This window comes from Crotalus tigris, unplaced genomic scaffold (assembly GCF_016545835.1).
Source record: "Crotalus tigris isolate CLP2741 ecotype Arizona unplaced genomic scaffold, ASM1654583v1 scf7180000018682.9941245338:1185362, whole genome shotgun sequence".
NCBI lineage: Eukaryota > Metazoa > Chordata > Lepidosauria > Squamata > Viperidae > Crotalus > Crotalus tigris.
In genome coordinates, this window is record NW_024097143.1 from 379,509 (window position 1) to 394,406 (window position 14,898).

General features: G+C 39.3%; 1 protein-coding gene across 1 annotated transcript; it reads right to left on the bottom strand.

Annotated features, from left to right (window-relative positions):
- Nucleotides 1-5,025: 5,025 nt before the first annotated feature.
- Nucleotides 5,026-13,670, bottom strand: LOC120313422 (vomeronasal type-2 receptor 26-like). Its single transcript, XM_039355335.1, has 3 exons — nt 13,527-13,670; nt 6,387-6,513; nt 5,026-5,942 (listed from the first exon to the last, which is right to left on the bottom strand). The coding sequence occupies exons 1-3, from the start codon at nt 13,668-13,670 to the stop codon at nt 5,026-5,028; spliced, it is 1,188 nt and encodes a 395-aa protein (XP_039211269.1).
- Nucleotides 13,671-14,898: the final 1,228 nt, after the last annotated feature.

Genomic DNA, 14,898 nt, shown 5'->3' on the forward strand with positions numbered 1-14,898 from the left:
TTTGATTTCTGTCATTGTAGCTTCTTACCTATCCTAGTTACTTCTGGGTTAACTGAAAAGAGATGGTTTGCACATCATGAAAAATCTTGCCATTCCTTTGCAAGAGTCACACACTTCTGGTTCCTAGATATGTGAAGTATGTATGTATGTATGTATGTATGTATGTGTGTATGTGTGTGTATATATATGTATGTTTTGGCTTAGTTTGGATCTAGGATTTCACTCATTTCCTGTGAGAGAAACAGAGGAGAACAGATGTTTTTGGCTATGAGAATCATATATATAACAATCATAAAGATAAGTTATGGGGACCTCCATTAATTTTTTAAAAAAGCAGGGCCTCTTTCTAAATAAAATATTTATTGGATTTGCCACCCTTCATCTTTAAAAAAGAGTGGAAATCATTAAGCAATAGTAGAGGTATAATACAGCTGAAGAAATCCTACAAACCTGGCTTTCCCTGAATGTGCTTTCAGTTGATTCTTATTTGCTTTTAATCATCTCAAATCCCAAAACCAACATGTTTCAAAAGGAAAGGGAAAAAAATACTCCTAATGGGCAACTTGATATTTTAATTTTTGATAAACCTCATGACAACTTTTCTGCTCATGATTTTCTTTTATTTTTTATAAATGTTTTATTAATTTTCTATTTTCACATACAAGTGCTCAATAGACAATGTGATGATTGAGTCCATTAGTAATTCTGTGGTGCATATAAGCTTCTTCCAGCTAAGTCCACTATTTCACCCACCAGTACATCCTCTCTTCTTCTGGCAATAACCATTTTTCCACATCAAGCAAATACAATTCTTATTATTGTTAGTAAACATACAATTGCATATCAACATTTGTTACACTTTTCTAATACTATCAAAAATATCAGTTTAAAATATATTTTCTAGTCAAAGCATATTTTAATTGCATTTGCATTCAATTTCCTCTTATTTAATCCATATCCTATTTTTGCTTTTTTCAATTTTAATTTCCCATCCATGTTCAAGGTATCCCAAGCATTTTTAATTTTGAAACAAGTTGTATTTGGGCAACCAAAAGCATCTCGTATTCAAAATTCTTAAGATATTCTTATTTTCCTTTTCATACCAAGATATAATATTCTAATTATAAATCCTAACTATCTAGTTATAATAATATTATCTCTAACAATCTATTCTTAACCGTATTCAAACCTCTAATTAAAAATATGGCATTCCCTCTAATAGGTCAAAGCTTCTGTTTCCTTCAATCTTACTCTAGCATTCTTTCTTTGCCAACTAACTTTTCAAGTCAGTGCGTTTGGATCATCAAATAATTCTTCCTCTATTTTTGTATATATTATTTGGAACAAGAGAAACAATTTGGTTAAAGTATTGTTAGAAGAGCTAGCCAACTGATATTCATTAAATCACCTCCCTCCTTCTCCAGTTCCCTACAGTTCTGTTAATGATTTTATCTTCCATTCCATCTGCTCTCCTTCCTTGTCATCCAGTATGTTCTGAAACTTTGGTTCATAAAATGTCTTTTCCGTTTCCAGTATTATTGTTGTGTTCCCCGAGTTTTCATTTATCTGAGTCTTGTCATGCTGAGTATGGAACACTCATTTTATTTTATTTTTATTTTTTTATAAGTAGTCATTATAGATTTATCCAACCAACTGTCTATTCTTGAGTCTCCCCTAAGCAGATATAGGTAAAAATCAAACTTTTCTGTCCAATAAGAAATATATCCTTTCTGTCCAGGGAGAAAAAAGAACCACTGAAGATTTATAATTCAAAGTGTTTCATATGTTTCTTTTACAAGAAAATAATTCCACAATACAGTTCTGAAAGTCAGTATTTATATTCAAAATTCAGACATGCCAAATTTAGAATATTTAATATCTCTGCCACCCAGATAAGCAGCCCCCAAGCCTGTTCCTTTTTTCTCAGCTGAAATTCTCAGTGTAAAAGCATTTAAGGCCAGCCAAAGTCTTTTGTAATTCTGGGATTCAAGCCAGGTTTTTTTTAGGCATAAATAAGTTGTAGTGCCATAATTCACCACTAGATGTCATCAACGCCACTTTTCAGTTTTTAGATCCAGAACTTATATTGTAAACTTTTCAAGTCAGTTTCCTCTTTTTTTAAAAAAAAAGTCTTGAAAACATTTTTAGTCCCCAAATTTTCACGCTGTATGTATATATTAATTCCAAATAGGTCTTATGGGTTTCACCATTTCCCCCAAGTAATTAATTTCTTTTCTGAAGGAACGGGGCAGAAATTCCCTTTCCCTCTTTCATCAGGGGGAGTGCTTTGGGCAGATTGTCAGGAAGAGGTCTTAAAATCATAAAGAAAGGATCAGGTCTCACCCAGTTTCATCCACATTGCTGTAAAGTTGTTTGGTAGTGCTTGTTGACTTCTGTTGTCAGTCACTTAGGACTGGCGATACGAATGCAGCCAGTCTTTCCTCTGCCAGTTTGGAGGGCTTCCTCAGATCAAATGGGAGATCTGCCCCTCCCCCATGATCAACGAGAGTCTTCTCCTTGCTTGCTGCCTCTATGGGATGACTTAGAGAATCTTGAATCTCACTTGAATTTAGGAAGAACTCCTAACAAAATCCTCATCCACATCAAGGCAGAATGATGAAGACTTATAATGTTCCAACTTGCTCGATAAAAACTGATAAAAACAACAAAGCCAAAATGCACAAAAAAATGACAACAGGAACAAACAATGGCCTATCTTCCATGTAAAAAAGTTTGTAGCAGCCCCCAAATCTAAGCTGTTCCTCTACCGCATCAACTAAACAACCTCCCATGCTATTCAGTACCAACACTCAGTGACTAGAAACTCTGAAACACTGGGTCAGACATTACCAAATAATCATTGCTATCTCTGCCAAGGTGGAGATCCTGAAGACAAGAAAAGGTGTCTGATGGACATTCTGTCACTACTAACATCTAGCCACACAGGTTGGTACCAAATCATCCAGAGTCTGCTCTGTGCTGCTCTGTCTTGAATAGTTCAGTGGTTATGCCCACAACCTAACACCAAGTGCTTCCAATATTTTCATAGATTTAAAGTTCAAAAGAAGACCAAGACTATCATTTAAGATGTGGATATTAAATGAGAAGAAAGAATGCCCTATTCGTAAGGAGACACCAATAAAAACACACATCCTCATTAATAACAGATGTTCAACTAATCTAAAAACTAGATTATTAAAATTTCCCAGTGACAGTTTATCTACACTGATTTCAGACAACTTATATAAGTTTGCCATGTGCTTTTAATGCAATTGTTTCAAAGAAGATGATTTCTGAAGATTACTTCCTCAATCTCACTATAGATAGTTCTTGCTTAACAACAGTAATTGAGCCAATTGTCTCTAAGTGATATGATCATCAGGTATGATGTCCTGTGATTACATTGCTTAGTGATGGCAATCTTAGCAGTACTCATTACTGTTATTAAGTGAGAATTGTGGAGTCATTAAGGAAAGAACTCAAATGACAGCAACTTGTAACTTCCTGCACCCTTCCCTCAAACAAAGTCAATGGAGAAGCTGGCAGGAAGTCAAAAGTCCTGGGTGGCTTGTAAACAGGCAGGTGAGTGGGTGAATGCTATGGAGTAAGGTGGGGTGGGGATACTGTGCCTGTTGGAGAAAAAGTGAAGTGAAGCATGAGTGCATGCAGGCTGAGGACAGATTGCTATCGCACAACACAAGTGCATGTGAGATGGGGAAGGAGTGCTGATTTGAGCCACAAGTACAACTGGGCAAGTAATAGGATGCTGCATCCCAAGTGCACACTATGAAGAACAAGATCTGTGAATCTTGTACTCCATAGTGAAGCTGCTTGGGGGGAAATGTTGTGAGACTAACTTGCAACCTTCCCTACCATCTGCCCTATTGACTTTGCTTATGGAAAGCCAGCAGGGAAGTTTGCTAATGGTTATCATGGGTGTAAGATGCTAAGAAAAAGACGCAGGCATGTCTTGAGCAGAGGTTTGAAACTGCAGGACACAGCTTGACAAACTCTGAGTTTATTGCTTCTTATATACTTGTTACATACACCAGCTTAACTATTAGATGCTGACAAAGAAGACATTTCATTGGAAAATGTCTTCATGTAAGCAACTATTTTCTAGTAACACATTACATGATCAAAGACCAGGTAAAGAACAAACAGGAGAAGGAACTAACAAAAACAGGAAAAGATAGGAGAAGGAACTAAGCATATTGTCTGTTTAGGTAGGTGAGGCATTAAGTCAAAAGGGGATGACCTTCTGGCTGCTGCACTGGGACAAAGGGTATCAAAAGGTTATGAGGTTTGTGGGGGGGGGGAAACATGGCAGTTTGCTGCGCATGCATTTCCCCCCACAATGGGACTACAGGATGTTGCAATCATTGTAAGGGAGAACTACGTGCCTAGCAACCAGATTGTAATCATGTCATTGTGGGCTTGCTGGAATGCCCACTACCGGGCCATTGCCTGTTCAAAACTAGGCTGCAGGAGAGATAGGCAAGCGCAAGCACTTGAAGCTACCCTCCCACAAGTGGAGGGTGCTTGTGCTTATGTGAATGGAACTTCACATGCGAGCACAAGCACCCTCTGCTCAAGAGCCCTTTGCTTGTACAAGTGGAGCTTTGTGCGCAAGCACAAGCATTCTTCACTCATGTGCTCACTCCATTTGTGTGAGTGGAGGGTCCTAACAGGTGCCATTTGCACAAATAGAGCTGTGCCTGCACATGTGCACCTGCTACTCACATGCCCCTCTCTGTGCCAGGCCAGGCCATCAAGCTGGAAAGGTTGGGGACTGTTGACTTTGAGAACCTGTCATAAGTACAACTTGTTCAACACCATTCCAAATTTGAACAGTTGCTGTACATATGATTGCTAACGGAGGAGTACTTGTAGTTACACATTATAATTCAGAACTCACATGGGCAGACAAAGATTGTTTTGAATATCTAAAAAGAAAATTACCACCAAGGCATATTATGTTATAATGAAAGTAAGCAATAAAATTTAGCTATACAAAAATATTCTCTAAAATTGGGAGCCCTCATTCTTTTTTCTTATTAGATGCTCCTTGGTGTTCAACTCAGATCTCAGAATAATGATGTAGCATTTGGGGAGAAAGATGCAGACTAGTAAGCCAAGGCTGGAGGCCAGGATGGAAAAGATCTGGACGGCCACCATGTATTTCCCTTTGGTGCTCAGGTAGGTGGGGACAAAGGAGATCCAAACACAGCAGAAGACCAGCATGCTGAAGGTGATCCACTTGGCTTCATTGAAAGTCCCTGGAAGCTTTCGGGCCAAGAAAGCCACAAAGAAACAGATAGCAGCCAAAAAGCCCATGTAGCCAAGGACAGAATAGAACATGATGACTGAGCCTTCATTGCATTGCAGCAAGATGTGTCTCGGTTGGGAATGCAAGTCAGAATCTGAGAATGGGGGAGAGAATCCTAGCCATATCATGCAGATTCCCACTTGACACCCAGAACAGGACAAGACAATGGAGTTGGCCAGAGTTTTCCCCAGCCATTTTCTCATCCTGCTTCCTGGCTTTGTGGCCAAAAATGCAACTACCACCATGATAGTCTTTGCGAGCAAGGAAGATACGGCAACTGAGAAAACAAAACTGAAGGTGACTTGCCGAAGAAGACAAGTCACTTTCTTAGGATGACCAATAAACAGAAGGGAGGTCAAGAAAGCAAGCAAGAGGAAGATCAGAAGAGTGTAGGTGAGGTCCCGATTGTTAGCTTTGACTATGGGAGTTTCTTGGTATTTAATGAAGATTCCCAGAATGAAGGCAGTGATCAGGGACAAAGCAATGGCAAAGAAAGCCAAAATGAATCCCAACAGTTCTTCATAGGATAAGAAGCTTATACTTTTGGAGACACACTGATCTCGCTTCTTATTGGAATACTGGCCATCTGGACACTTTTCACAATGGGCTGCATCTGAAAAAAAATATATATCACCTGTCTAGTTCTACAGCGGTAGAATCATGAAAATGTGTAGGTCCCAACATTAATTAGAAATAATCATTGCTTGTTTTAAAGACTGAGGAACCAATGAGACTATCAACTCTCGCAAAATGTGTCTTCTTTCCTGAAACCAGGTAAGAAGGCAACAACTTGAGAAATTTCATCTCCCTTTTATTATGTATTTTAAAAGCCACATCATTACACAAAATTGGATGATTGGTACCCAATCCTTGAAAAGTCTGTGGATGCTGTTGAGAAATTTAATTTTTATTGCTTTGTAGAATTATGAAACTACTATGTTCCTAATTAGATCTACAGCTGGTAGGAAAGTAAACAACTTTAGTAATTGTTGCCCAGAAAAACAAGAGTGAATATTGATTGCATCCTCAATTTCACTTTTTTCCCAGAGCTACCTACCTTCTTGCATTGAAAATGTTCCTTCCATACACAGAGAACAGTCATAGCAGCAAATTGGTGCTCCCTTTCTCATGAGCTTGGCATATCCAGAATAACAACTTTCTGAACATCTAGAAGAAGGCACCATCTAAACATAAAAATAAAGATCAGTTAGGGCAACCTATGAATTGGGGTTAAGTAGGTTTTATTTGAAGAGGAACTAAAGAGCCTCTTGATGCGGGTAAAGAAGGAGAGTGCAAAAGTTGGCTTGAAACTCAACATTAAAAAAACCAAAATCTTGACATCTGGCCCTCTCAATTCCTGGCAAATAGATGGGGAAGAAATGGAGGTAGTGACAGATTTTATTTTTCTGGGCTCAAAGATCACCTCAGATGGGGACTGCAGCCAAGAAATTAAAAGACGCTTGCTCCTGGGGAGGAAAACTATGGCAAATCTAGACAGCATACTAAAAAGCAGAGACATCACCCTGCCAACAAAAGTGCGTATAGTCCAGGCCATGGTTTTCCCAGTTGCAATGTATGGCTGTGAAAGTTGGACCATAAGAAAGGCTGAGCGCCAAAGAATTGAGGCCTCTGAATTATGGTGCTGGAGAAGACTCCTGCAAGTCCCCTGGACTGCAAGGTGATCAAACCAGTCAGTCCTAGAGGAGATCAACCCCGACTGCTCTTTAGAAGGCCAGATCCTGAACTTGAAACTCAAGTACTTTGGCCACCTAATGAGAAGGAAGGACTCACTGGAGAAGGGCCTAATGCTGGGAAAGATTGAGGGCAATAGAAGAAGGGGATGACAGAGAATGAGATGGCTGGATGGAGTCACTGAAGCTGTAGGCGTGAGCTTAAATGGACTCCAGAAGATGGTAGAGGACAGGAAGGCCTGGAGGAACGTTGTCCATGGGGTCGCGATGGGTCGGACACGACTTTGCAGTTAACAACAACAACAACAGGTTTTATTTCAAGGAATAGGTTTCTGGTAGCCAGGTAGTACAGTGAGCCAGCTCAGCCAAGGAGTAGTGGCACAGCAGTTACTGATGGGGACCACCATTCCTTTCCATTCTAGGCTTTGGAGATATCATTTATGAGGAATAAAATTCAACTCCAAAGTTGTTGGAAAGCAAAACAAAGTTTTATTAAAAGTGTTTGCAAAGGCTGGTGTACCTCTGTATGTCCAAGAGGCCACACTTGAATCATTTCAGCATAAACTATTATACCCTGTCCCGTAGAATTACACCACATCCTTCCTTTCTAGACCTAATTGATAGGTCTGATTGGTCATATGCTTTTCTACCGCCTAGTAACCAGACCCTCCAATTATATGATCAAAAGCCCCTTTGCTCATGTCTTATCTCCCCTTCCTTGTCTGTGGCATGATTCATGACATCTTGCTAACTCAGGATATAGCTTATCTATAAAATGAGCCTGTTTGCCTAAACTATATAATTTCAGCAATTACAAATTATTTATGTTTCCTGTAAGAGTGCATGTTTTTCATCCAGAAGCTATGTATGTAACAGAGTTCATGCTTCAGTTAAACATGGTTGTTCTTTGGTTAATATAATACTTTAAAATACTAACTTTAGGTAGTTTGAATAAAGAATAAACCTTATATAAATTGGATAATATGTCATTCATAAACTATATGCTATTCTACAGTAGTGTGCACTATTCTAAAAGTATGCTTTGAGTCAGTGTATATCAGTCATGGCGAACCTTTTAGAGACTGAGTGCCCAAACTGCAACCCAAAACCCACTTATGCATCGTCGAGTGCTGGGTGGGTGTGGCCCATTGGCTGTGCGTGGCTGCGGTGGTAATGGCAGACTGGGTGGGACTAAAAAGTTCAATCAATCAATTCCAACTTTGCAAGATCGTTTTTTTTCCTGCGAGAAGTTGAAATTGACTGATTGAACCTTTTTTTTTTTTTTTTTGCACATGGCAGTGCAGTCCTAAAGTGAAAAGGTTTTATAAAACCCAGCTGAAGGCCTAGGACTGGGGCGATGGCACGTGTGCCCACAGAGAGGGCTCTGAGTGCCGCCTCTGGCACCCGTGCCATAGGTTTGCCACCACTGGTGTATATAGTCTCTTTCTGTTCCTCCAGCTTACTACATTTCCTTTTCTAAAAGTACCTTAGTTAAGTGCCTCTACATGCCTATTCCTTAAGCAGAAATGGAAAATTACAAAATGTACATTTATTGCATATCTCACAACTTTTAACATGGACCTTTATGGAAAAGGACATTATGTGCCAGTAGCAAATAAAGATGATTCTCTTTCTGGTTCAATTTCTGTTTCAATCCAGAAACATTCCCTTTGTCTTATTCTCCATTCATAGGAAAGTGGTTCCATTGCAAAAGGTGTTTCTCCTTAAGGCATATATGGGAATGCTATATCTTCTGTCATTCTCTCCTTCTTTGCTTGGGCAGGAAACCCCAAACTCTGACATTTTTTATCTCTGCAAAAGTCCCTATGTTTCTCCCCTGGGGCTAAACATTGTATTATGAATTGCCTTTTTTCAACTGCGCCCATTTACCCCATCACATTCTCAACTTGATACTTTTCTCTTGTGCAATTCAGTGGGCTGCTCTCTTTAACATCTGGATTTTTTTCTTATTGACAGTAAGATTGTATGATAGGCCATTAATTATAGTGTTATATTCCAGTTTAACAATTAGTGGTATAGCAGATTGTGGTAACTACTGAAATACACCTAAAGACACATGATAGCTAATGAATTAATGGGACTTTAGGTTCCTTTATTTGGAGGTTATCTCAATTGTCTTCAATGAGAGTTATTTCTGAGCAGAAAAGTTTTCATATGTGGAGGTAAATAGAAGACTCAAAATGAAGCAGAGTCAGCTACCTTGTTAAATGATGTTGGCCATTGGATAGCACTGTGATTGATGGAGACATAGACTTCAGAAGAGGCTTCTCTTTCTACACTTCCAATTTCCACCCCAGCAGTAGACTTGTTAGGAAAAACTGTCCAGTGGATGATATGAAAGTCAGCATTTTCATCCAAATAAATTCCATCCCTGGAAATATTTTGAAGCTGGAAATTTCTTATGAACTGATGAAGCTGAATGACAAAGAAAATCACATACAGTATACACTGAGTCCTTATTCAATGTATCTATGGCTATAATTCTGGACTGGAATTACTTTGAATAATTCAACATCTTTGACTCAGCACTTTGGTCTGCAAGAGGATGATTCCAGATTTTAAGCTTCTGTCCCTACTTTTCTATGGAATACCAGATCTTTTTCACATCTACTATATCTTTTACTTTCTTGAAAGAATCATTGCATTCTCCTACAAAGTTCTAGTTTAGCATCATAATGTTAACAGCAAGAACAAAAAGCAAAATTACATAATGCTGAAATTTCAAGAGTTGATTGAATGTCATCAGATCCAAGTTTTTCTGTGATACTGTATGAGATTTTCTTGATTTCTTATGCTTTACTTTTTTAGAGCAATCCTGCTTATGTGTGTTTGTACATGTGTATAACTCAGACAGCACAAAATCATACTCTGTTTTCTATTCTCTGAAATGGTTCCTTTCTGGAGATCAAACCAACTGTAAATAGCTTACACATTGCATCCTATTTCAGTTCTCCCCTGTCCTTCAGATGACACAGCTCTGAATGTGGCAAGCCTAGTAGGAAATAGGGAAGGATGAAAGAGATGACCTTTGGTGATTGTACAAATAACAGAAGCTTTGATGGAGTGGAGGAACAAAGCAAATCCAAAGAAATAAAAGACAGAATGAACTTGGTTAGGAAGGAGAACAGATCCCAGAATGTGGGAACATAGAGATTAGTGCTAAAGAAATAGAGTTTCTTGTCACCACTCCTTGTATCAGCAAACTCATTGATGCCCTAACTTTAACCCCATTTCATCTTTTTGTCATCTGTTGCACCATGAATTGTGCTACCTTCTTCAGTGAACCTGTCAGTGTACCCATCTCCCTTCCCTTTTTGATTACAATGTCTGAGAGAAGGAAACATGCATAGACCTGTGTGCTGCAGGAAGGGAAAGTGGCAATGGAGGAGAGTCTTCACAGAGGACGAAACCTAAATTTCAGCAACCTATCAGAACATGACCTGTGTAGTGGATTAAGTCTTTCTTTCTGCTTGTTTAGTAGGAAATTCCCCTTACACCCCACTCCCAAAGCCAGACACATCTGCTCTCCTAGCCTATTTTTCCTGGTATCCACTCATTCCACAGATAATCTTTCTTACAGGATTTGCTCAGTCACACGGTCTTTATTATTCTCCCTTCCAGATGCTTTTTTGCCTTGCTTTCTCACATTGTTATTCACTCTTTTGTTCCTTATATCTATGGATACTTCTCACTGGTCTCTTTTTCTGCCTCTTATCAATTGTCTCATTGTCTGCTATTTCTTGTTTTCTCTCATTTCTCAGTCTTCTTTCTCTCCTGCTCTCCTTTTGTTTCCCTTGCTCACACCTGGAATACTGCAACCAATTTTGGTCACCATACTACAAAAAAGATGTTGAGACCTTGGAAAAAGTACAGAGAAGAGCAACATAAGATGATCAAAGGCCTGGAGACTAGAACATATGAAGAATGGCTGCAGGACTTGGGTTTGGCTAATTTAAAAAAAGAAGGAATAACGGTGATATGATAGCAGTATTCTAGTATTTGTGGGGCTGCCGTTTGAAATAGACCAGATGAAACAAACCTCCAGCTGCTGCTGCCCCGGCTGCTCGAGAGGAGATATTTAAGGGCAGAAACGAAGTGCCATTTCAGCTGAACAACAAACCGGGAGAGTGGAAGGATTCTAATGTGCTTTTGTGACTTCAAAGTTCTGGGATTTGTGCAATGTGGGCTTGTGTTCTTAAGGAGTGTTTGGCAATTTCTATTTGGCTGATGGCTGATGTCTCATGTTAGATTCTATTGCTCTGCTATTGTTAGCTGTAAGTTTTGCTGCAAGGGATTTTGAAGTATTTTTCTCCTGAATGGATTTTGCCTGTAACATTCCTTTACTTATGAACCGAGCCATTTGGGGAGGCTGTCTTAACCAGCAGCCAGTACTTACTACATTTTTTTTCTTCCTTAAGTGTCGGCTGCTGGCTCCTTAACTTTCCTTTCTAGCCAGTAGCTAATTCTTAAAGGGGAATGTGCCTTTTTAAGCTAGTTCCCTCAGTGGCTTGTCTTTTCTGTCTCCTTTTCCTTGTTTGATAAATATATGGAAGAGGAAAAATATGGGGGGTTCAAATTCTTCCTTCAGAAGAAAGGAAATTCTTCCTTCAGTTGCCAAGCATCCAAATATAAATCACATGAACCTGGGCATGCTGCAGTGGTCATAAGTGTGAAAAATGGTCACAAGTCACTTCAGTGCAATTGCAACTTTGAATAGTTGTTGGGGTTTTTTTTTTTTTTTTTTTGGTCATCAAGTCTTTGACACCTTGCTAGGTGGTACTCAAATATTGCCATATCCTAAAAGTGGTACAATCGGTGAAAAGGTTGAAAAGCCCTGGCATAGGTGGTACCTTGCTCAATAGTACTAACTGTGAGAGGGATCTCGGAGTCCTAGTGGACAATGACTTAAATATGAGCCAGCATTGTTCTGCAGCTATCAAAAAAAGCCAAAACAGTTCTAGGCTACATTAACAGAGGGATAGAATCAAGATCACATGAAGTGTTGATACAGTGCCTTGGTAAGGCCACACTTGGAATACTGCATTCAGTTTTGGTCACCATGATGTAAAAAAGATGTTGAGACTCTAGAAAGAGCACAGAGAAGAGCAACAAAGATGATTAGGGGACTGGAGGCTAAAGCATATAAGGAACGGTTGCTGGAATTGGGTATGTCTAGTTTAATGAAGAGAAGGACGAGGAGTGGTATGATAGCAGTGTTCCAATATCTCAGGGGTTGCCACAAAGAAGAGGGAGTCAAGACAATGGTGGGATTCAAATATGTGAACAACTGGTTCTCTGTGTGGATGCTGCTTCTGGAAAGTCCTTCTGGTAGCTGATTTTTTGTTTGGGCAACAAAAAATCAGCTACCAGTTCTGCCAGACTGGTGCAAACCAGATGAATCCCACCACTGAGTCAGGCTATTCTCCAAAGCACCTGAAGGCAGGACAAGAAGCAATGGATGGAAACTAATCAAGGAGAGAAGCATCCTAAAACTAAGGAGAAATTTTCTGACAATTAATCAATGGAACAACCTGCCTCCAGAAGCTGTGAATGCTCCAGCGCTGGAAGTTTTTAAGAAGAGAGTGGACAGTCATTTGTCTGAAATCATATAGAGTTTCCTGCCTGAGCAGAGGGTTTGACTAGATGACCTCCATGATCACTTCCATCATCATCATCATCATCACCACCACCACCATTATTATTATTATTATTATTATTATTATTATTATTATTACTACTACTACTACTACTACTACTACTACTACTACTACTACTACTACTACTTTCCATTGGGAGATACTGAGTGTCAGATTCTCTTGTTGTCTAAACCTAGAAAATCATATAAAGAAGGCACTGTCCATCAGATGTGAGAGGGTTTGTCCATACCCCCACAAAGGGGATAATAGAATTCCAAGCTTCTGCTGCTTCACCACCACAACCCCATCTGAGATAGGACAATTTGAGATATTTGAAGGCTTAAACACAGAACATAGAATAACAGAGATGGCAGGGACCTTGGAAGCCCTCTAGTTCAGATCTATAAGAAGTTAGAGGGGCTTAGCTTTGGGCTATGAATGGGACAAAGGTTTCATAGCAAAGTTGTCTCTTTCAAAGACTAACTATTGAGGCATCTGAAGTAATCCAAAATACAAAGTTAGGATTAACTTCTTGGCTTGACAACTAGACAAGATCAGCATGTGCTATCTTGGGATGAGAACTGAAGATTGATGAAGCATCCTGATGCATATTTAATTTGTAAATGGGGAAAACTGCCTTGTCACTATGGAAGTATCTCTTTTATTATAGATTCCCAGATCAGACAGATAGTTTAAATTTGCAAGGTTTATCCACATAATCTCTTTCTCAACACTCTCAAATACTGCAAACAGGGCAACTGGTATTTAGAATCTCTCATCCCTTGTATTCCCAATTTAATACTAAGGTATTGAAAGGGGAGCATCAGTGGAACCTTTAAGAAGTCTTACCTGCCATGGTTGTACAATTTGGAGCGACTGATGGTCTCCAACTTGCATCTTCCTGGTACTCAGTTGGGAGGAAGAGGCAGCATTGAGGACCAAGGCCACAGCGTGGATAGCTTTGGAAATAGAGGAGGCATCCTCAGACTGCATTCTTGCAACCATGTCATGGAGTGGGAATTCCCAGTTCTCTTTTTCTTTGCATCTTTCCCAAACTTTCTTAGACTTCACAGCCTTTGAGTAGGAACACTGGAATGCTTCCTTTCCAAATTGAAAGACAGCAGAAGAATATGAATTAAAGTCATAGTATTGTTTTTTTGTCTTTGTGTGGGTAAGGAAGGAAAACAAAGCATGTTTATGTTGGAGATCCACCCCATAGTAAAACATTGTTATACTTATATCTGTCAAAGTTGTTGCAATCCACACTTTCCCCCCAACGAATGCATTCTTCCTTCCAGAAGTTTGTATTAGTCCTGATAGCATCGCTGTGGCCTGAAAATCCAATTGACAAACTATAATTTTTATTTGACTATTGATAAGGAAAAAAAGCTTTTGCCTTTTTCTTTTCATAAACATTTTTCCGAGACTTGTATCCTTATTTGTTGCAGGGATTGTTTCTGAGAGGACAATGCAAACCCCGTTTTTTATAGCTAGAGTTGCCAAGCTTCTTTTAAAGTTTTCTCCTCTTTCATTGTCCTGAGAAAGGAGGCCAATCCATGTCCACTGGAAATGCAGGAGCAGCTGGACAATGGCTGAGCAAGGAGGTTCTTGTTTTGGGGTCATCCGGTAGAAAAAAGGAAAATGATGATTTTTCTCAGGAATGTGGCTAACACCATAGTTGATCTAAGATGAAAGAGAATACATTGGTAGTTTGTGTCACTTTTAATGATAAAAATCAGATGTTTAAATGTAAGAGCCACTGCTGAGAGACGTTTACAGAAAACAATACCTACATGAAACTTGTTAGCTCTCCTGGTTTTTTCATCTCTTGTCCTGATCACTCCCTTTGATGCTAGGGAGCTCTCTCCTAATTTGTCAGTGATCCTCATGGATGAACCTCATGCAAGTACATCCTTCTGGTGAAACTCTACCCATGCAACTAATAGAGTGGATGCAGTGGGGCAATTTTGTTGCCAACAACTAAGACTCATATTTGCCCTAAAACTCTAAGGGTCACCCACATAGTTAGTAGTCAGCAAATAATCCAAATAGATATGAACATCTTAATACTTTGGAACAGAAAACTCACCTGATTTACCAGGGACAGAGAGAGAGAGAGAGAGAGAGAGAGAGAGAGAGAGAGAGAGAGAGAGAGAGAGAGAGAGAGAAATAGAGAGAGAGAAATAGAGAGAGAGAAATAGAGAGACAGAGAGAGAGAATC

Excerpts from the sequence above, each read along its gene's own strand:
- LOC120313422 (XM_039355335.1), bottom strand. The coding sequence starts at position 13,670 with ATGCAGTCTGAGGATGCCTCCTCTATTTCCAAAGCTATCCACGCTGTG. Across the intron at positions 6,514-13,526 it reads AAATTGTACAACCATGGCAG|ATGGTGCCTTCTTCTAGATG; the intron begins GTAAGACTTCTT and ends TTTTATGTTTAG. Across the intron at positions 5,943-6,386 it reads AACATTTTCAATGCAAGAAG|ATGCAGCCCATTGTGAAAAG; the intron begins GTAGGTAGCTCT and ends ATTTTTTTTCAG.